At 43.6% G+C, this 22,293-nt stretch overlaps 2 protein-coding genes across 3 annotated transcripts in view; one reads left to right on the top strand and one right to left on the bottom strand.

The window, feature by feature from the left end:
- gpatch2 (G patch domain containing 2) overlaps positions 1-3,437 on the bottom strand; it is a 300,732-nt gene extending 297,295 nt beyond the window's left edge. For both annotated transcript variants that reach the window (XM_063055750.1, XM_063055751.1), the window contains exon 1: positions 3,303-3,437. In XM_063055750.1, the coding sequence (XP_062911820.1) occupies positions 3,303-3,346 (44 nt within the window). In that variant the 5' untranslated portion in view covers positions 3,347-3,437. The remainder of the gene's footprint in view (positions 1-3,302) is intronic.
- A 79-nt stretch (positions 3,438-3,516) lies between these two features.
- Positions 3,517-22,293, top strand: part of spata17 (spermatogenesis associated 17) — a 306,947-nt gene continuing 288,170 nt past the window's right edge. The window contains exons 1-2 of the mRNA XM_063057259.1: positions 3,517-3,784; positions 8,313-8,402. Of these exons, the coding sequence (XP_062913329.1) occupies positions 3,687-3,784; positions 8,313-8,402 (188 nt within the window). The 5' untranslated portion in view covers positions 3,517-3,686. The remainder of the gene's footprint in view (positions 3,785-8,312; positions 8,403-22,293) is intronic.

Below are 22,293 nucleotides of genomic sequence, written 5' to 3'. Positions count from 1 at the left end.
GGCCACTAGATCCAGATGGGAATTGGGAAGAGAGAGAGAGTGAGGCTAAAGCTGCGCAACTCTCCCTCACTTAAATCCAAATCAAGCGCTAGTCTCGACACCATCATCATCATAATGGTGTCGCGATCTTCATCGACGACGATGGACGAACAACAACAACAATTAAGTCCATGACAGTGGTGACATACTTATTTAGGTTGATAGGTCACAGTGGGAGTGGAATGAAGAGTGAAAGTGACAGAAAATAGGAAGCTCAAAGTCATCCCTGCAGATTGAATGCAGGTGTTCTGCAAAGTGGACACCCAATCTATGTTTGCTTTCTTCAAAGTAGATGAAAACACAAACAGTAGACTAAACTGAATGAAGTGAACATGAGTTGCTGCTTCACCTGAAGAGGGAGTGGAAAGGGATGAGGTGACAGTAAACTATGGCATCACCTGTAGATGCAAAGGAAAGGGCTGTGGAAGGGGCGCAGTTGGTGGCAGAGTGGGCCAGGATTCACAAAAATAGACCCTGTGAAATGCTGAGAAGGGAGATGTGTTCAGGTGGTGGAATCTTTCTGAAGGTAGTGAAAACTGTAGAGAATAACATGCTAAACGTGAGGCTGGTAGGTTGGAAGAGAGAACTAGGGAACTCTTTCCTTATTTTGTCCTAGAAGAGAAAGGGTGATAGCAAGGACTGGGAAATGGATGAGATGCAGTCAGGGACTTTGTTAACAATCAAAGGAAAGCCACGGTTCGGGAAGAAGGCAGGCACTTCAGAAGCACCTGCCTGGAAATATTCATCATTTGAGTCAATATAATAAGACAGTAGAACTGGAAGAATGGAATAGTTTTTACAGGAGGAAGCACTGGATGAAGAGTAGTCAGTAGCTACATAATAGATGTTAGTAGCTAGCCTTTTCCTGAGATGGAAACAGAGTGAATCAAAAAAGGAAGGGCAGAGAAGGAGACTAATCATGAAGTTGAGAGCAGAGTGCAAAAGTAATGAAACTGTCAACTTCTACACAAGTACAGGAGGCAACACCAATGGAGTCATCAATATGCCACAAAAAGTTTTCATAAATTTTCATTATTTTAATTAATTGTTCAGTATTGACCGAAACACAATGCAACAACATAGACTGAAACATTACGGTTAGCAAAGCTGCATCACTGCTTCAATACTTCTCATTGCAATGCTGTGCTTCACCTCCAACAAAAAGTCCCACTGGAGCTAGCAAATATGCAGGTAACATTTTGAAAAGCATTGGTCTATTTCAGAACTGAAATTATTCCAGCCTCAACATAGCAGTATGCATATGTACTTTTCTGTGGGCATGACCATCCCTTTGCTGAAGCATAGGAAAAGATTAGCCTTCCACTTAGCTTCTGCAAAACAAAAGGTCCACTGCCAATGTACAAAAACGCCCTCTGACTGTCCACTCCCAGTCAATAGAGACAGTCATCAATGTTGGAATGCCACTCTCTCTGAACATAGGCAGGTACTGACAACAGAATGCACCTGCTGTCAATATGGGCAGAAACTGATGATGAAATGCACTGCCTCCATCAGTCTGGCAGCACAACTTTTGGCCATCTGAGAAAAGGAACAGCTGAAAATAAGATATCTTGGAAAGTGAGTCCATTGGTTGTGAGAACATTTTAATGAAGGGGCAAGTGAAGTTGAGTGAAATTATCCTCTCTGGTACAAGAGCCAGATAGTTAAGGGGTAGTAACTGTTCCTGAAACTGGTGGTGTGGGTCCCAGCACTCCTGTACCTATTTTCTGATGGCAGCAGTGAGAAGAGAGCCTGTCTTGGGTGGGGGGAGTTCCCTGATGATTGATGCTGCTTTCCTGTGACAGCATTTCATGTAAATCTGCTCAATGGTGTGGAGAGCTTTACTCATGATTGAACCCATGAACATTACCTCACTTTTAAAAAAAAATATTTTTGTTTTTGCACTACTACACTTAATTTAACTATTTAATATACATAGATATTTTTGCAATTAATTGTTTTCTATACTTATCATGTATTGCAATGTACTGTTGCCCCTAAGTAGCAAATTTCACAACATGCTGGTGATATTAAACCTGATTCTGAGGGATTGAGCTATATCTACTTTTTGGAGGACTTTCCGTTCAAGGGTATTGGTGCTTCTGTACCAGGCCATGATGCAACCAGTCAATACACTCTCCACCGCACATCTTTAGAAGTTTGTCAGAGTTTTAGATGTCATGTCGAAACTTCGCAAACTCCTAAGGAAGTGGAGGTGCTGCCATGCTTTCTTCATAATTGCACTTGTGTGCTGGGCCTAGGACAGGTCCCACTGAAATTATAACACCAGAAATTTAAAGCTGCTGACCCTCTTCGCTTCTGATCCCCTGATGATGGTTAGCTCATGGACCTCCAATTTCCTACTCATTAAGTCAATAATCAGCTCCTTGGTTTTGCTGACATTGAAGGTTGTTGTTATGGCACCACACAGCCAGATTTTCAATCTCCCTCCTGTATGCTAATTCATCACCACCTTTAATTCAGCCTACGATAGCGAAATTGTCAGCAAACTTGAATATGGCGTTGGAGCTGTGTTTAAGTGTAAAGCGAGTAGAGCAGGGGGTGAAGCACTCAGCTTTGTGGTGCACCTGTGCTGATGGAGATTTCTCATGCTGCCAGGCATGTCAACTCCTGATGTACATGAAAGGCAAAAGAAGTGTATCACCTCCCCAAATACCCATCCACCAGCCTGGGTATCAACCATCTCCTGTCCCATATGTCACAGAATCTATGCATTCCAGCTACCTCAGCGTTGGAATGGAAGTAAATCATACTCAACCCTGAGGAATTGACTGAGAAATCGTAATCCTTTTCTAAATGGCTGCAAGACACGATGTAATAAAATATTCGCTACAAAATATAATTTTCTCAAAACAGGCAACAGATGATTAGTTTGGAAACTGGTGAACTTTGATTTCTTTTTCAATGGTGTTGTTGAATATGTCTAACATTTTGTTTATTATTTTAAGTATCAACATTTTGTTGAAATCAACATGGTCACTCAAACACTTAATGTCATGGTAGCAGCGTTCACGTTTTACACGGAAGTAACATTTTTTTAAAAAACGATTTCACTTTCCAAAATTAATTCTGTTTCTGCCTGAGACCTTTTGATGGAAGCGACTTGTATGCAACACCCGGCAGGGACAGCGGGCCTTCCTCCCTGCCCAGTGCCACTTGGTCAAGCGGATCACAAATAAAAGGAATGATGAGCTGCACAACCCACCGCTTTCAACTCAACGTCCCCCACAACATCTACTTACCAGTCAGTCAAGATCATGCAGACTCTGTCTGCCGCACTAGACATCAAAGGCGACTGTCATGAGCCTTACGTGGTTCCAGTAAACAACTTTGAAATGTTCGCCTTCAACACGCTGTAGGCACAACCAGACCCGACCGGCGCAAGGGAACATGGGAAAACCCAATCGTGCACCGGAAGCAGGCCCGGACCATTTAAAACTTCGCTCTCCTCATATCGCAAGACGCTCAGATGCGCAGCCTGCTTAGAAACGGGTTTCATTTTCCCAGAATGACAGCGGCCCCGAGTTCTGTGGTGTTTTTATTCCGCTGCATCTGAGTTCTCCCGTGGATTCACATGAGAAGTGAGCCCTACGTCTGCCACGATGTAGGTGACTTCTCTGGTCCCCATGGAAACGCAATACAACTACAAGGGGAAGATGGCAACTTTGGTCAGGCTGCGGGAGCTTCTGGTGGGGCTGGAGAACGAATATTTTGGTAGGAATTGGTAGGTACGGACAATTGCTAGATAAGTAGCAAGTTTACCCCCATAGAATGGATTCCAGGAGAAAAATGTAGCGTCTTCGGTGCTGTTAAGAAAATTATGGCAATTGTTTTGCATTCTCTGAACTGAAATCGTTAAAAAAATAAAAACAGCGGCTTTTTATAAACACTGTGGAAACTCATTTTTGAAATCGATGAAAAAAATAAATATACTTTATATTTATAAGATAGAAGGATGTCCATTTAGAACAGAAATGGGAAGGAAATCCTTCACCCAGAATCTCTGGAATTCATTGTCACAAACGGCCGTAGAGGCAAAGTCGTTTAGTATATTTAAAACGGAGCTTGATAGGTTCTTGATTAGTCCGAGCGTCAAAGATTACGGCGAGAGGACAGGAGACTGGGTTTGAGAGGGATGATATATCTCCCAGGCTGGATGTGGAGCAGTTACAATGGGCTGATTGGCAAAAATTCTGCCCCTATGTCTTATGGTCTATGGTCTTATGATAAGGGCTGCCTGAACCCAGTTTAGCAAGTCCTGTCGCATAGGATGGATGGATGGTCTATGTTAAGTATAAACTTCTGTCCAAGATCTCGAAGTCCCAGAATGTGAAGTATGTATAAGTTATCTAGAAATTTAGTTACTAGGTATTAGTGTCTAGATATTTATTGTTAATATAATAGATAACTAGATAGATACTTTATTGATTCCAAAGGAAGTTACAGTGTCACAGTAGCATTACAAATGCACAGATATACAAATATTAGAAGAGAAGTAAGGGAGAATTTTTTAAAAAGTTACTTCAAACAGTCTTAACAGGAGGAGGTCATCACTTCCCTGGCTCCGGGTTGATTTATTATAGAGCATAATGGAGAGGGTAAGAATGACCTCATATAGCACTCTTTGAAGCAGTACAGTTGTCTTAGTCTATTACTGTAAGTGTTCCTCTGTTCAGCTAACTTGGCATGGAGAGGATGAAAAACATTATCCAGGATTTTTCGTGGGGTCTTTTGTTCTACCATATAATATCATAATGAATCTTGTGAACTCATTTTCTAGTGAATAATTGTGTATGACTACATTACTGCCTTAAATTATAGCTTTTTCAGAGAAAACATCTTATGGTTCAGAATAATTTGTATGTCAATTATCCACTCAGTGGAGAAGTGACGTAAACCTGATTACATCAAATTCATCAATTTTATAATAAGAAAAGATAATTTCCTCCCCTACTTTCTCAGATTGTTATCAGATGAAATACAAGCACTTACTCATATTTTAAATGTTTTCTTGCATCTAGTTGGCTGATGTGACTTGAGGTATTAACTAGTTCAGTCTGATGTAGTCTGACCCGTCTCATGATTTATATATTTTTAAAATTCTGTTATTTCTCATTTCCGCTTGATACAAGTTGAGCCTCTTGAATGTATACTAAGCACTGGTTGGAAAAAGTTTTGCTGTCTTATATGAACTGAGAATTTAGAATTACATGCACACATAAAATGACCAGAATATTTTTAAGATAGGAGCTAAGAGAGATACAGCTAAAGTATTATAACTCCTTACAATAATCATAGAAATAGAGTCCTAAAAAGTACGCACAGAAACTACCCCTTTGGTCCATCTAAAACAGTGGTCACCAACCACCGGGCCGCGATCCAATACCAGGCTGCAAAGCGTGTGCTACCGGGCTGCGAGGAAACGAAATGAGTCAGCTGCACCTTTCTTCATTCCCTGTCAGGCACTGTTGAATTTGAACATAGGGTTGCCAACTGTCCTGTATTTGCCAGGACATCCCGTATATTGGGCTAAATTGGTTTGTCCCATACAGGACTGCCCTTGTCCTGTATTTCCCCCCGCTAAGGTAGAGCATTCTTATGAAACCTTTCATACTGAAATGGCATAAAGCGCAGAAGCAATTACCATTAATTTATATGGGAAATATTTTTGAGCATTCCCAGATCCAAAAAATAACCTACCAAATAACATATAAAACCTAAAATAACACTAACATATAGTAAAAGCAGGAATGATATGATAAATACACAGCCTATATAAAGTAGAAATAATGTATGTACATGTGGGCACATGGCCAAGTGGTTAAGGCATTGGACTAGTGACCTGAAGGCCGTGAGTTCGAGCCCCAGACAAGGCAGCGTGTTGTGTCCTTGAGCAAGGCACTTAACCACACAGTGCTCTGCGATGACACTGGTGCCAAGCTGTATCGGCCCTTGCCCTTCCCTTGGACAACATTGGTGTCGTGGAGAGGGGAGACTTGCAGCATAGGCAACTGCCTGTCTTCTATACAACCTTTCCCAGGCCTGCGTCCTGGAGAGTGAAGACTTTCCAGGCACAGATCTATGGTCTTGCCTTCTAATGTATGTACAGTGTAGTCGGGAAGATTAAGCCAAAACCGATTTGTGGGGAAAAAGATCGGCGCGCATGCGCACACAGGTGCCCATGCAAGGCTTCAGGTCATGGTAGTCTTTCATGAGGTAAACACAAACATCCTGTATTTGACTGCTACTTTTGTCCCTTATTTTGGAGTGAGAAAGTTGGCAACCCTAACTGTAAAAGTCATGTTGAGGTGAGTTTAACCCTACTTGAACACCCCCCCCGCCCCCGCCAGGTCGGCTGGTCCACAAGAATATTGTCAATATTAAACTGGTCCGCGGTGCAAAAAAGGTTGGGGAACCCTGATTTAAAATACATGCCAAACCATTTAAACAGCCTACTCCCATTGTCCTGCACCAGGACCATGCCCCTCCATACCCCTACCATGCATGTACCTATCCAAACTTCTCTTAAACCTTGAAATCAAGTTTCCATGCAGCACTTGTGTGGAGCAAGCTACCAGCACTCTCATGACCCTCTGAGTGAAGAAGTTTCTTCTCATGTTCCCTTTTAACTTTTTCACCTGTCACCTTTAACCGATGACCTCTAGTTGTAGTCCCACCCAACCTCACTCAGGGAAAAAGGCCTTCTTACCTCTATACCCTTCATAATTTAGTATACCTCTATCAATTCTCCTTTCAGTCTTCTATGTTGTCCTAACTAAAGCCAAATCAAGAGGTAGCTTGTAGTATTCCTGCTCTGACCGCTGCTGAGAACAGTAATATCAGCACAGGCTGACTGTATGTTTGCAACCCTCCTTGCTTTGGCTTAACGCTGCTTTAACTCCATGTTCCCAGCAAGGGAACAACTAGAATCATAATTTTTATATTTAAATTACAGAGTATCATGATGCTGCGAATCCAAAATAAAACTGCTAAAACTAAAACATTCAGCAGCTTAGACCTTCTGCTGTGATAAGAACAAAATCATATTATAACTTTTTTTTTGTCAGAGCCAAACTGGGAAAAGTTTACAGACCTAATTTGAAATAATTCATTCTGTTTATAGACTATGCCCGATCATTTGTGTGTTTCAATACGTTTGAGTTTCTTTTATATATGATTCATTTAATCAACTTATTGAGTAATACTTGTCTGCCTGCTTTGCACTTTCTCTGTAACTTTAGTCTATGTTGTGTTATCTTTACTCGTTACTACCTCAATGTTGTAATGAAATTATATGTACGTATGACATGCAAAACAATGTTTTTCAACTGTACTTGGTACATGAGACAATAATAAACCAATTTACCAATTAATACTTTTGAAGAGTTTTATCCTAATGTAGCTATAACTTTGAGAAAATTCTAGATAAAAAATATTAAGCCAGATATCAAGATTTAATGGAAATTGTGTCAGTGGTAGAATAAAACATTAGAACTTCTATCTGACATCCTTCTGAGAGTTTATAACTACTTATGGTCTGTTCTCATTTGAATCAGTGATGATTGTCAGCTTAGTAATGTGTAAAGTAGAATATCCAGAATTGTCATGACACCTGTTTACAACCTTTAATTAAATTGCCTTTGGCTAAACAAAATAATTCCTATGATTTTGCTGTCTGAGATGTGAACTACATTGATGCAATAAAAGGTGCTTTTTATGGTGTAGAAAATGGCCAAAGATAGGTTCTTTTCCTGTCTGATGTAAAGTGGTGTGCATACTTTTCCTCGTTCCATTTGCATCACACTGGTACCATGTTCTTGCACATTACCAACTTGTGATTTTGTTTCACCTTTTTGTATCATACAAAATGCAAGACCTCAAGAAATGACAGTATGACCATGCATTGTCCTTGTAAGGAGTTGTGATCCATGAACAGCTACTTCACATGCATGTCCAACATTTATCAGAGACAACATAGTAACCCACTCCTACGTTTTCTGTGGAATATACTTGGAGAGAGTTTGCATGAGAGTTCTCAAAATATTCTTTTTACGTTAGGGGGTAGAAAAATACACATTGAATATATATCCCATCTGTGTTGCATTTTTTTAAATTAGCTTTAAAAATCATGTTCTTACTTGTAACAGAAGGTTATTTTTAATAAAGATATGTTCTTTAAGCTTTTAAAACTGGCAGTAGGGTTCTTTCTAACTGTTTTAAATGTCTTTAATCAAATAAAAAAAATATTTCAGGATTGCAGAAGAAAACCGACTGAGAGAACATTGTGCTGCTGTAAAAATCCAGAGCTGTTTTAGGGGGTTTAAGGTTCGAGCACATATCAGGTACAGAGAATATATTTAATTCTTAATCTATAATATGTCCAAAATATCTATTCCCATGACTTTACGTTAACTACACTTATTATAGTGATTGTAATTTTATTCCAGAATAATTATAGCCCCCAGCTATTAATTTTTCTATTGCACTACTGTGGTAAACCATGTATATATGTTGTAACTGGGTTACCTGTCTGGACACACCCCTCTGCTGACTGCCCCTGTGGTTCCTCCCACGGAGTCCTGTATAAATGTGTTCACCTTGCCCCTCCCCCTCACTCCGGGGGCAGACACTCACTGTGGAGGTCATATTGTACAGCGAATAAAAGCCTTTCAATATTTTACCAAACCTCAGTCTTTTGGAGTAATTGAAGGCACTTCAATTTTATTCGCTGTACGTTTTAAAACATGGAACAATCCCTGAAACTAGAAAAATTAGACCTCAATCCACAAACACCTGAAGCTGGAAACGCTTTTGAACTCTGGCTGGCCTGATTCCAAGCGTATCTAGAGGAGATTAAAGCGACCGACCCCGTAGCGAAGCGCAGAGTTCTACTCTCCAGGGTCAGTCCACGGGTCTATTCGCTGATCAGAGACCAGCCGAACTACGCCGGCGCGATGAACGCACTCAAAAGACAATACCTGCGGCCGATAAACGGCGTCTATGCTCAGCACTGTTTAGCGACACGGCAACAACGCCCCGGGGAATCGAGTGCTGAGTTTGTCCAGGCCCTACAGACACTCGTGCGGGCCTGCAATTGCCAGGAGCTGACAGCGGCGCAGCATGCAGAACTCCTAGTGAGAGACGCCTTCGTCACAGGGACCAGGTCAGTGTACGTGCGCCAGCGGCTGCTGGAAAAAGCCGATCTTACCCTAAATTCGGCGATGGAGCTAGCTGATACGTTGGAGGCCGCTCTGCATAACTCCGAGGCTCTCCAGGCACGCGATCCCCCGATGGCCTCGTGGGTGCCGCAGACCCCGCAACCTGCCGGCGAATTGACCTCGGCTGCTGCCAGTCGTGAGTCCGCGAAGTGCTACTTCTGCGGACTGGAGAAGCACCCCTGGAAACGCTGCGCGGCCCGACAAGCTACCTGCTCCAGCTGCGGAAAGAAAGGCCACTTCGCCAAGGTCTGTAAGTCAAAACCGCGAGCGGGATCGAGCAGCGCCGCGTGCGAGACGTGGGGGTCGCCATCTTCCCTGCACACTGCCACCACGTGCGAGACATGGGGGCCGCCATCTTCCTGCACACTGCCACTACGTGCGAGACGGGGTCGCCATCTTGCGTGCCGCCATCTTCCCTGCACGCCACCACCACATGCGAGACATGGGGGCGGCCATCTTGGTCGGCGCCATCTCCCACCGCCTACGACCAACGGGTGCTCACGGGGCACCCCACCATGCCGGACCAAGCCAGCAACCCCACCCTGGCTTCCGTGACCCTCGACCAAAGCGCTCCCCACCAGCTTGCAAGGTCAATGATGGACATCCTGGTGGAGGAGCACAGGACAAGCTGCCTGTTTGACACAGGCAGCACGGAGAGTTTTATCCACCCGGCCACGGTGCAGCATTGTGGACTCATGATACGGCTGGTAGGTCGGAGGGTCACCATGGCCTCCAGGTCGCATACAACAGACATCCGGGGGGGGGGTTGTGTAGCGACACTAGTGGTGCAGGGCACAGAATATCGGGACTTTACGTTACTGGTCTTGCCTCAACTGTGTGCCCCTGTGTGCTGTAGGGGTTGGACTTCTAGAGCCACCTGAAAAGCGTGACAATGAAGTATGATGGGCCCCTCCCACCAATTACTGTCATAAATCCCCTGTTTTGTAGAGATATGTCACGTACCCCGCTATTGACCACACACACACACCGACCTGCCCATCCCACCCAACATCATGTACAGGCCTGGGAAGCTCAACGAGCCCTCCGGTGCCCTATCCCGGGGAACATGCGCCAGCGCGCAGATCGACCGGCTATACGCCCTACATGTAGACCTTTGCCACCCGGGAGTCACCCGGCTTTTCCACTTGGTGAAAGCCCGGAACCTGCCTTACTCCCTTGAGGAGATCAGGATGATGACCAGGGACTGCCAAGTCTGCGCAGAGTGCAAACCGCACTTCTACCGACCCGAAAAGGCACCACTCATCAAGGCCACCCGCCCATTTGAGCGACTGAGTGTTGACTTTAAGGGCCCCCTTCCCTCCACCGACCGCAATGTGTACTTTCTTAACATAATTGACGAGCACTCGCGGTTCCCCTTCGCCATCCCCTGCCCCGACACCACTACCACATCAATTATAAAAGCCCTGCGCAAGCTCTTCACTCTGTTCGGATACCCATGCCATATCCACAGTGACAGAGGGTCCTCGTTTATGAGTGACGAGCTGCGCCAATATCTACTGGCTAGGGGAATTGCAACCAGTAAGACCACGAACTATAATCCCTGGGGGAATGGACAGGTAGAGAAGGAGAATGGCACAGTGTGGAAAGCCACACTCTTAGCCCTCAGGTCAAAGGGACTGCTGATCTCCCGCTGGCAGGAGGTCCTTCCCGAGGCACTCCACTCCATCCGCTCCCTGTTATGCACAGCCACCAGTGCCACCCCTCATGAGCGGCTCTTTTCTTTTCCCAGAAAATCGACCACTGGAACCACCCTACCATCTTGGCTGACGTCCCCGGGGCCAGTGCTGCTCCAGAAACATGCGAGGAGCAATAAATACTCCGCGATAGTCGAGAGGGTCCACTTACTTCATGCGAGCCCCCAGTATGCCTACGTGGTTTTACCTGATGGGCGGGAGGACACGGTCTCCATCCGCAACCTGGCGCCCGCAGGAGCTCTGGGCCCCTACCCTGAACACTCCGTGGTGACTATTGACCCCGTACCCACCAATGTAGGTACCTACGAGACACCGTGCACCCCAAACCCTATACAGACACCACACGACACTCCCATACCAGGCGTGATGCACACGCATGAGGGATTACCGACGCTTAACATGCTGGCACCTGAAGTCAGGCCGGAGCCAGCACAACCACCATCGCCGGTGCAATCACCGCCGGTGCTACGTAGGTCACAGAGACGGACTCGACCGCCTGATAGACTTAACCTGTAAATATACTTCTTGTAAATAATTGTCAGTCACTTCACCCCACGGGACTCTTTTTAAAAAAGGAGTGGTGAATGTGGTAAATCATGTATATATGTTGTAACTGGGTTACCTGTCTGGACACACCCCTCTGCTGACTGCCCCTGTGGCTCCTCCCACAGAGTCCTGTATAAATGTGTTCGCCTTGCCCCTCCCCCTCAGTCCGGGGGCAGACACTCACTGTGGAGGTCGGATTGTACAGCGAATAAAAGCCTTTCAGTATTTTACCAAACCTCAGTCTTTTGGAGTAATTGAAGGTGCTTCAACTACAGTTTTGTCACTCCCACTCTTTGTTTTGTACTGTAGGAGGACACCTTTTGCAAGGGTTTTGCTATTTAGTAATAAATTACCTTATGAAGTGAAAGATGATATCACAGAACAAAATCTCTGCTTCTAAAATGAGAATTGAATTGTATGTGCATTGTTTGCTTTAAATATCCATTACAACAAGATAAAAGCTTTCTTTTATCTGGAGATTATTCTTGGTTAGATAGACCATACGATATAAGGGAAGAATTAAGCCATTTAGCCCATCGAGTCTGCTCCACCATTTCGTCATGGTTGATCTATTTCCCTCTCAGCCCCAATCTTTTGTCTTCTCCCTGTAACCCTTCATGCCCTCACTAATCAAGAATCTATCAACGTCTGCCTTAAGTATACCCAATGACATGGCCTCCACAGCCACCTGTAGCAACAAATTCCACAGATCCACCACTCTCTGGCTAAAGAAATTCCTCTCATCTCCTTTCTAAATGGGTGTCCCTCTGTTCTAAGGCTGTACCTCCTAATCCTAGACTCTCCCACCATAGGAAACATCTTCTCCACATCCATTCCATCAAAGCCTTTCAACATTCGATAGGGTCCAATGAGATCCACCACCCCCCCCCCCCCCGCAAGTCTTCTGAATTTCAGTGAGTACAGCCATCAAGCGCTCCACATATGATAAGCCTTTCAATCCTGGAATCATTTTCATGAACCTTCTTTAAATTTTTCCCATGTCAGCACATCTTGGATAAGGTTCAATAGGTGAGCAGTACTCCAAGTGAGGCCTCACCAGTGCTTTAAAAAGTCTCAACATTACATCCTTGCTTTTATATTCTAGTTCTCTTGACATGAATGCTAGCATTGCATTTGCCTTTCACACCACCACTCAGCCTTCAAATTAACCTTTAGCGAATCCTGCATGAGGACTCCTATGTCCCTTTGCACCTTATACTTTTAAATTTTATCTCCATTTAGAAAGTAGTCTGCACTTTCATTTCTTCTACCAAAGTGCATGACCATACACTTCCCAACACCATATTCCCTTTGCCACCTCGTTGCCCATTCTCTTCTCCTACTCCAGCCTCCCTGCTTCCGCAACATTATACCTGCCCCTCCACCAAGCTTCGCAGCATCTGCAAACTTGGCAACAAAGCCATCAGTTCCATTATTCACATGAATAACATATGACATTAAAAGAAACAGTCCCAATACAGACCCCAGTGGAACGCCACTAGTCATCAGCAGCCAACCAGAAAAGGCTCTTTTTATTCCCATTCTTTGCCTCCTGCCAATCAGCCAATGCTGTATCTATGTTAGTATCTTTCCTCTAATACCATGGGCTCTTTGACAAGTAGCCTTGTGTGTGGCAGCTTGTCAAAGGCCTTCTGAGAATGCAAGTACACAACATCGACCAATTCTCCTTTGTTTATCCTGCTTGTTATTTCTTCAAAGAATTCCAACAGATTTGTCAGGCAAGATTTTCTCTTGAGGAAACCATATCCTATTTTATCATGTGCCTCCAGGTATCCCAAAGCCACATTCTTAAAAGTTGATCACTTTCCAACCACTGAAGTCAGACTAACTGGCCTATATATTCCCTTATTCTGTCTCTCTCCCTTCTTGAAGAGTGGAATAACATTTGCAATTCTCCAGTCCTCTGGAACCATACTGGAATCTATTGAGTCTTGGAAAATCATTATTAATGCCTCCACAATCCCTTCAGCCACCTCTTTCAGAACTCCGGGGCTGAATGCACCTGGTCCAGGTGATTTATCTATGCTCAGACCTTTCTGTTTCCCAAGCACCTTCTCCCTAGTAATGTCAACTTCACTTACTTTTGCCCCCTGACACTCTCAAACTTCCGGCTTACTGCTCATGTCTTCCACAATGAAAGCTGATGCAAAATACTTACTCAGTTCTGTTACTTCCTTGTCCTTCAATACTACCTCTCCAGCATCATTTTCCTGCTGTCAGATATCTACTCTTGCCTCTCTTTTACTCTTTATATATCTAAAGAAACTCTTGATAGCCTCTTTAATATTACTGGCTAACTTACCTTCGTATTTAATGTTTTCCCTCTTTATGACTTGTGGATGTTCACTTCAGGGCTATGGAAGATCGAGTAGTATGTCAACAAAATTTTACAGTGTTATGTATTTGTCTCAGTCACATTTGTATCAACATTTTTACTCATCTTCTTGCTGCCTGAACAGTGGCAAAGTTCTTCTTGTCCTTACCTACAACCCCATTAGACTCTGCATCCAACACATTCTCTGCAACTTTGACCATTCCAAAGGGATCCTACCACCAAACCATCTTTACCTGCTCCTTCTCCCTGCTTTCTGCAGCCATTGCTCCCTTCATGATTCTGTTTTCTATCCCTCCCTCCCTTATTCTCAGAAGTGGCCAAAATGCGACACATGCCCGTTCTCCTCCTACTTCACTTCCATCAGGGCCCCAAACACTCCTTCCAAGTGAGGCAACATCTCACCTGCAAATCTGTGTCCAGTGCTCCCAATGCAACCTCCTCTGCATTGGTGAGACCCGTCGTAAATTGGGAAACTGCTTTGTCGAACACCTTAATTGAATCCACCAAAATCAGACCTTCCCTGTGGCCAAATGTTTTAATTCCCATTCCCAATCCGACATGTTGGTCCAAGGTGTCCTATTCTGCTGTGATGAAGCCATCCTCAGGTGGAGGAGCAACACCTTGTCTTTCGTCTGGATAGTCTTCAACCTGATGGCATGAATATCGATTTCTCCTTCTGGTAATCAATTTTTCCCTCCCCTTCCCCTTCTTCTATTCCCCACTTTGGCATTTTACGTCTTCTTGTCACCTGCCTATCACCTCCCCCGGTGCCTCTCCTCCTTCCTTTCTCCTATGGTCCACTCTCCTCTCCTATCAGAATCCTTCTACAGCCCTTTAACCTTCCTATCCACCTGGTTCACCTATCACCTTCCAGCTATCATCCTTCCTCTCCCTGACCTTTTTATTCTGGCATCTTTCCCCTTACCTTCCAGTCCTGAAGAAGGGTCTTGGCCCAAAATGTTGACTGTTTGTTCATTTCCATGGGTGCTGCCTGACCTGCTGAGTTCCTCCAGCATTTTCTGTACGTTGCTTTGGATTTCCAGTATCTGCAGAATTTCTGTCTCATGTTTCTAAATTATGTCAGTATTTATAATGAAAAATGTCTATGTAAATATTCCACGCTATAATCACTACAGCCAGTCGTGTTATATATTTTGCACATCCCAGCTCTTTAGCTTCAACTACAGTGAAATTTCCTATGTCCAAATAGCTAGTTTTCAGCATTCATGTTACATTTTACAGTCCCATTTTACTGCTTAAATTGTATTTATGATATCCGCATAAGACTGAAACCCCAACTTCAAAAATAAACAATTATATCTACTCAAAATTATGTCCCATCTTTTAAATACCCTTCATCTCAATGTTCTATTCGATCTTTTCTCTGTATAAAGTTGCAGACAGATCAATTAATATGTTAAGTATTTTGAAATTAGTGTATGAGCTGATATTCCATTAAGATATTCCCTGTTCAGAATACTGATTAAATATCATGTTCAAATATCTAAGAACATTATAATTTTACTTTTTGTCTGTATATGTGCAAAATAAAACCAGTAGGTGGTGTTTTATTAAGAATTGCAGCATATAATGTTTGAAATGTAGTTGATATAGTACTTTATCTTTAGAATGCTATCACAAATATCACTGTGGTATGTTAAAGAATTTTGTAATTCCATTCTTCTTGCTGTCTCTAATGTTTAGCTTCAATTCTCAATCTTTAGCCAGTCCCTGCCATTTTCTGATTATTGCTGTCCCAATATCAACTACTCCAATATACCTAATATATCTACTTCATGCATTTCTTCAGTCAGACTTTATGTTCATCTCCTTGGATTCTGATTTTTACAGCCTTGCTGGTAGCTTACTGCTGAATCCCTAGTTTCATGAAACAAAGCTCAGCTTCAAAATGCATTTATTCTAGCTCTCTGCCACACGTGGTAAATAACTTGCATATTGAATTGCCAATAGTTTGTTGGTGAAAGTGGTCATTTGCTTTGGACTTTGCAGTTGAAGGAAATAAATTCTTCAAAACTCTCTTCTGAGAACATTCAAATAATGTGTTTTGTAGGTAATAAGAGTGAAGCTTTTGAAAAAGCCATACAGTGCTTATAAAAAGTATTCACCCCCACCCCCCTTGGAAGATTTCATGTTTTATTGTCTTACAGTAAAATCACAGTGGATTTTATTTGTCTTTTTTGACACTGATCAGCAGAAAAAGACTTTTTTGTGTCAAAGTGAAAACACTACAACATGATCTAAATCAGTTAACAAATATAAAACACAAAAATAATTGATTGTATAAGTATTTACCAGTCTAATATCACTCACCAAATTATCACTGGTGCAACCAATTGATTTTAGGAGTCACATCATTAGAAATTGGAGTTCACCTGTGTGCAATCAAGGTGTTTCAATTGATTGTTGTAAAGGAGGGGAGGGAACGTCGGCTCAGACCATGAGAGGCCTGCGTCGGGCATTTTCCTGCCGTACAAGGCGCAGATTGGAAGTCTGTGTGGAGCGCCACTCCTCGCACAGACTAGTGCAATGTGTGATTAAGTGCCTTGCTCAAGGGCACAAACACACTGCCACAGCTGAGGCTCGAGCTAGTGACCTTGAGATAACTAGACGAACGCCTTAACCACTTGGCCACGTGCCCAACTTAACATTGCAGTAAAAATACACCTGTATCTCGAAGGTCCAACTGCTGGTGAGTTGGTACCCTGGCAAAAGCTACACCATGAAGACAAAAGAACAGTCCAAGCAACTCTGCAAAAAGATTATTGAAAAACACAAGTCAGGAGATGGGTACAAGAACATTTCAAAGTCACTGAATAGCCTTTGGAGTACAGTTAAGTAAATCATCAAGAAATAAAAGAACATGGAACAGCTGTAAATCTGCCTAGAGCAGCCTGTCTTCAAAAACTGAGTGACTGTGCAAGAAGAGAACTAGTGAGGGAGGCCACCAAGAGAACTATGGTAACTCTGGAGAAGTTACAAGCTTCAGTGGCTGAGATGGGAGAGACTGCACATCCAACAACTGTTGCCCAGGTGCATCACAAGTGACAGCTTTATGGGAGAGTGGCAAGCAGATAGCCACTGTTGGGGGAAAAAAAACTCACATGAAATCACAGTTAGAGTTTGCCAGAAAGCATGTGGGGGACTCTGAAGTCAGCTGGAAGAAGGTTCTCTGGTCCAATGAAACCAAAATTGAGCTTTTTGGCCGTCAGACTAAAATGAATGCTTGGCATAAGCCAAACACCGTACATGATCAAAAACATCATCCCTACTGTGAAGCATAGTGGTGGCTGCATTATACTGTGGAGATGCTTCATGGCAGCAGACCCTGGTAGGCTTGTGAAGGTAGAGGGTAAAATGAATGCAGCGAAGTACAGGAAATTTATGGAGGAAAACCTGATGCAGTCTGCAACAGAACTGCAACTTGTGAAAAGATTTCTTGTCCAGCAAGACCATGACCCCAAGCATAAAGCCAAGGCTACAAAGGAACGGCTTAAAAGCAAAAAAATGTTAATGTCCTGGAGTGGTCAAGTCAGAGTCCAGACCGCAATCCAATTGAGAACTTGTGGGTGGACTTGAAAAGGGCTGTTTACTCATGATCCCCATGCAATTGATAGAGCTTGAGCAGTTTCATAAAGAAGAATGGGGAAAAATTGGAGTGTACAGATGTACAAAGCTGATGGAGACCTATCTGAAAACTTAAAGCACACGGTATTGGGGGTAAGGTATTGTGTGGGTGGAGAATTGGTTAGCAGACAGGAAGCAAAGAGTGGGAATAAACGGGACCTTTTCAGAATGGCAGGCGGTGATTAGTGGGGTACCGCAAGGCTCAGTACTGGGACCCCAGTTTTTACAATATAAATGACTTGGATGAGGGAATTAAATGCAGCATCTCCAAGTTTGCGGATGACACGAAGCTGGGTGGCAGTGTTAGCCGTGAGGAGGATGCTAAGAGGATGCAGGGTGACTTGGATAGGTTGGGTGAATGGGCAAATTCATGGCAGATGCAATTTAATGTGGATAAATGTGAAGTTATCCACTTTGGTGGCAAAAATAGGAAAACAGATTATTATCTGAATGGTGGCCGATTAGGAAAAGGGGAGATGCAACGAGACCTGGCTGTCATTATACACCAGTCATTGAAAGTGGGCTTGCAGGTACAGCAGGCGGTGAAAAAGGCGAATGGTATGCTGGCATTTATAGCGAGAGGATTCGAGTACAGGAGCAGGGAGGTACTACTGCAGTTGTACAAGGCCTTGGTGAGACCACACCTGGAGTATTGTGTGCAGTTTTGGTCCCCTAATCTGAGGAAAGACATCCTTGCCATAGAGGGAGTACAAAGAAGGTTCACCAGATTGATTCCTGGGATGGCAGGACTTTCATATGAAGAAAGACTGGATGAACTGGGCTTGTACTCGTTGGAATTTAGAAGATTGAGGGGGGATCTGATTGAAACGTGTAAAATCCTAAAGGGATTGGACAGGCTAGATGCAGGAAGATTGTTCCCGATGTTGGGGAAGTCCAGAACGAGGGGCCACAGTCTGAGGATAGAGGGGAAGCCTTTTAGGACCAAGATTAGGAAAAACTTCTTCACACAGAGAGTGGTGAATCTGTGGAATTCTCTGCCACAGGAAACAGTTGAGGCCAGTTCATTGGCTATATTTAAGAGGGAGTTAGATATGGCCCTTGTGGCTACGGGGGTCAGGGGGTATGGAGGGAAGGCTGGGGCGGGGTTCTGAGTTGGATGATCAGCCATGATCATAATAAATGGCGGTGCAGGCTCGAAGGGCCGAATGGCCTACTCCTGCACCTATTTTCTATGTTTCTACATAGACTCAAGGCTGTAATTGCAGCCAAAGGTGCATCTACTAAATACTGGCTTGAAAGGAGTGAATACTAATGCAATCAATTATTTTGTGTTTATATATTTGTAACTAATTTAGATCACTTTGTAGAGATCTGTTTTCTATTTCTATTGATCAGTGTCAAAAAAAAGAGTATTTCTATTGATCAGTGTCAAAAAAATCCAAATTGTATCCACTGTGCTTCAATGCTGTAAAACAGTAAAACATGAAAACTTTCAAGGGGGGGTGATTACTTCTTGGTGAGGTGAGGGCCTCCATCAGTCAGAGTTGACCATGCATGGACCATGTCCAAGCTCTCTGGATTTGCAAGCCTGGGCAGGACGATATGGAGAGCAAACTGTTGCCCGTGTAGCAAGCTTCCCCCCCCCCCCCACACACACACACACATTAGATGAACCCAAAGGAACGGCAGAGACCGATATAGTTTGGTACCATGGTACTAGCAGTGTTGCATGAGTTGCCAGTCAGCATTGAAGTCGATGTAGGACCGCCTTAGGGACTCCAGCTCCGGATTTTTCCCTCGAGTTTTACTCCTGAAGCCTTCCCCGTGGGTGGGTATAGCCGCAAGGCAACGGAGGTTTGAGATCAGAATGTTCTTTCTCCTAGATGAGCTGCCAACCCCCTCTCCCAAAGCAACTGTTTTTAAAGGCACCCGTAACCCACCTTTGCCCATTCTGTCTGTAGAAATGGTTGTGCTGTGTTTAGTTGCTAAGCCACGCCCTAAGACCACAAGATATAGGAGCAGAAGTAGGCCACTCACCCATTGAATCTGCTCCGCCATTCAATCATGGGCTGATCCAATTCTTCCAGTCATCCCCACTCCCCTGCCTTCTCCCCATACCCTTTGAAGCCCTGGCTAATCAAGAACCTATCTATCTCTGCCTTAAATGCACCCAATGACTTGGCCTCTATAGCCGCTCTTGGCAACAAATTCCTCAGATTTACCACCCTCTGACGAAAGTAATTTCTCTGCATCTCTGTTCTAAATGGACATACTTCAATCCTGAAATCGTGCCCTGAACACGTGAGGGCCAGAAGCTGGACTCAGTTGTCAAAGGCTATTTGAGGTGCACACCATTTGGAGCATTTAATAAGAACCTATAGTTTTTATAGGTACTGTATATAGGAGTCATGCAGAATGAGCACAATAAGCCCCAGTGACAGTGTATGGAGAATGGTAGGAGAGAAAGGGAGTGGGGAATTGCAGCATTCAATAGGGAGGAGGAAATCAGTGTGGGTTAACTAAAGGGACTTCAGCATATACGTTCACAAATTCTTAAATTTAGCAAATCAGATCACTAAGATGATTTAAGAGACACACATGCTTTATTTTGTTGCGAGTTGCTAGAATTGTATTTTGTAACTGCATTCAATTATTGCAGGGAAAAAAAGCATTTGCACTGGAGAAGGTGCAAACAAGAGTTGTGAAGTTATAGAAACATAGAAACCCTACAGCACAATACAGGCCCTTTGGCCCACTATGCTGTGCCAAACATGTACTTACTTTAGAAATTACCTAGGGTTACCATAGCCTTTCATTTTTTAAGCTCGCTGTACCTATCCAAGTCTCTTAAAAGACCCTATTGTATCTGCCTCCACCACTGTCGTTGGCAGCCCATTCCACGCACTCACCACTCTCCATGTAATTAAAAAAAACTTACCCCGACATCTCCCCTGTACCTACTTCCAAGCACCCTAAAACTGTGCCCTCTCATTTTAGCCATTTCAGCCCCAGGAAAAAGCCTCTTACTATCCACACGATCAATGCCTCTATTGGGTCACCTTTCATTCTCCGTCACTCCATGGAGAAAAGGCCAAGTTCACTCAACCTATTCTCATAAGATATGCTCCCCAATCCAGGCAATATCCTTGTAAATCTCCTCTACACCTTTTCAATAGTTTCCACATCCTTCCTGTGGTGAGGTGACCAGAAATGAGCACAGTACTCCAACTGGGGTCTGACCAGGGTCCTATATAGCTGTAACATTACCTCTCAGCTCTTGAACTCAATCCCATGGTTGTTGAAGGCCAATGCACCGTATGCACACTACATCTACTGCTGTATCATCATCAATGTGTTTGGTCACATCCTCAAAAAATTCAAACAGGCTCATAAGGCACGACCTGCCTTTGACAAAGCCATGCTGACTATTCCTAATCATATTATGCCTCTCCAAATGTTCATAAATGCTGTCTTTCAGGATCTTATCCATCAACTTACCAACCACTGAAGTAAGACTCACTGGTCTATAATTTCCTGGGCTATCTCTATTCCCTTTCTTCAATAAAGGAACAACATCTACAACCCTCCAATCCTCCGGAACTCTCCCATCCCCATTGGTGATGCAAAGATCATTGCCAGAGGCTCAGCAATCTCCTCCCTCGCCTCCTACGGTAGCCTGGGGTATATCTCATCTGTTCCTGGTGAGTTATCTAACTTGATGCTTTCCAAAAGCTCCAGCACATCCTCTTTCTTAATGTGTATATGCTTAAGCTTTTCAGTCCGCTGTAAGTCATCTCTACAATTGCCAAAGTCCTTTTCTGTAGTGAATACTGAGGAAAGTATTCATTAAGTACCTCCGCTGTCTCCTCTGGTTCTATACACACTTTCCCACTGTCACACTTGATTGGTTCTATTCTCTCACCTCTTATCCTCTTGCTCCACATACTTGTAGAATGCCTTGGGGTTTTCCTTAATCCTGTCCACCAAGGCCTTCTCATGGTCCCTTCTGACTCTCCTAATTTCATTCTTAAGCTCCTTCCTGCTAACCTTATAATCTTCTAGATCTCTATTATTACCTAGTTTTTTGAGTCTTTCATAATCTTTTCATTTCTTTTTTCACTAGCTTTTCAACAGCCTTTGTACACCATGGTTCCTGTACCCTACCATCATTTTCCTGTCTCATTGGAACGTACCTATGCAGAATGCCACTCAAATATCCCCTGAACATTTGTCATATTTCTGCTGTACATTTCCCTGAAAACACCTGTTCCCAAATTATGCTTCCAAGTTCCTCCCTAATAGCTTCATATTTCCCCTTACTCCAATTAAAAGTTTCCTAACTTGTCTGCTCCTATCCCTCTCCAGTGCTATGGTAAAGGAGACAGAATTGTGATCACTATCTCCAAAACACTCTCCCATTGAGAGACCTGACACCTGACCAGGTTCATTTCCGAATACTACATCAAATACAGCCTCTCCTCTTGTAGGGTTATCTACATATTGTGTCAGGAAACCTTCCTGGACACACCTAACAAGCTCCACACCATCTAAACCCTTTGCTTAGGGGAGATGTCAATCAATATTGGGGAAGCTAAAATCTTCTATCATGGCAACCCTGTTATTCTTGCACTGTTCCAGAATCTGTCTCCCTATCTGCTCCTCGATGTCCCTGTTACTATTGGGTGGTCTATCAAAAAACACCCAGTAGAGGTATTGACCCCTTCCTGTTTCTAACCTCCACCCACAGAGACTCAGTAGACAATCCCTCCATGACTTCCTCCTTTTCTGCAGC

The sequence above is a fragment of the Mobula hypostoma genome, chromosome 8, assembly GCF_963921235.1.
Source record: "Mobula hypostoma chromosome 8, sMobHyp1.1, whole genome shotgun sequence".
NCBI lineage: Eukaryota > Metazoa > Chordata > Chondrichthyes > Myliobatiformes > Myliobatidae > Mobula > Mobula hypostoma.
Note: the sequence above shows the minus strand (reverse complement) of the source record. Positions and strands in the feature narration are given on the sequence as shown.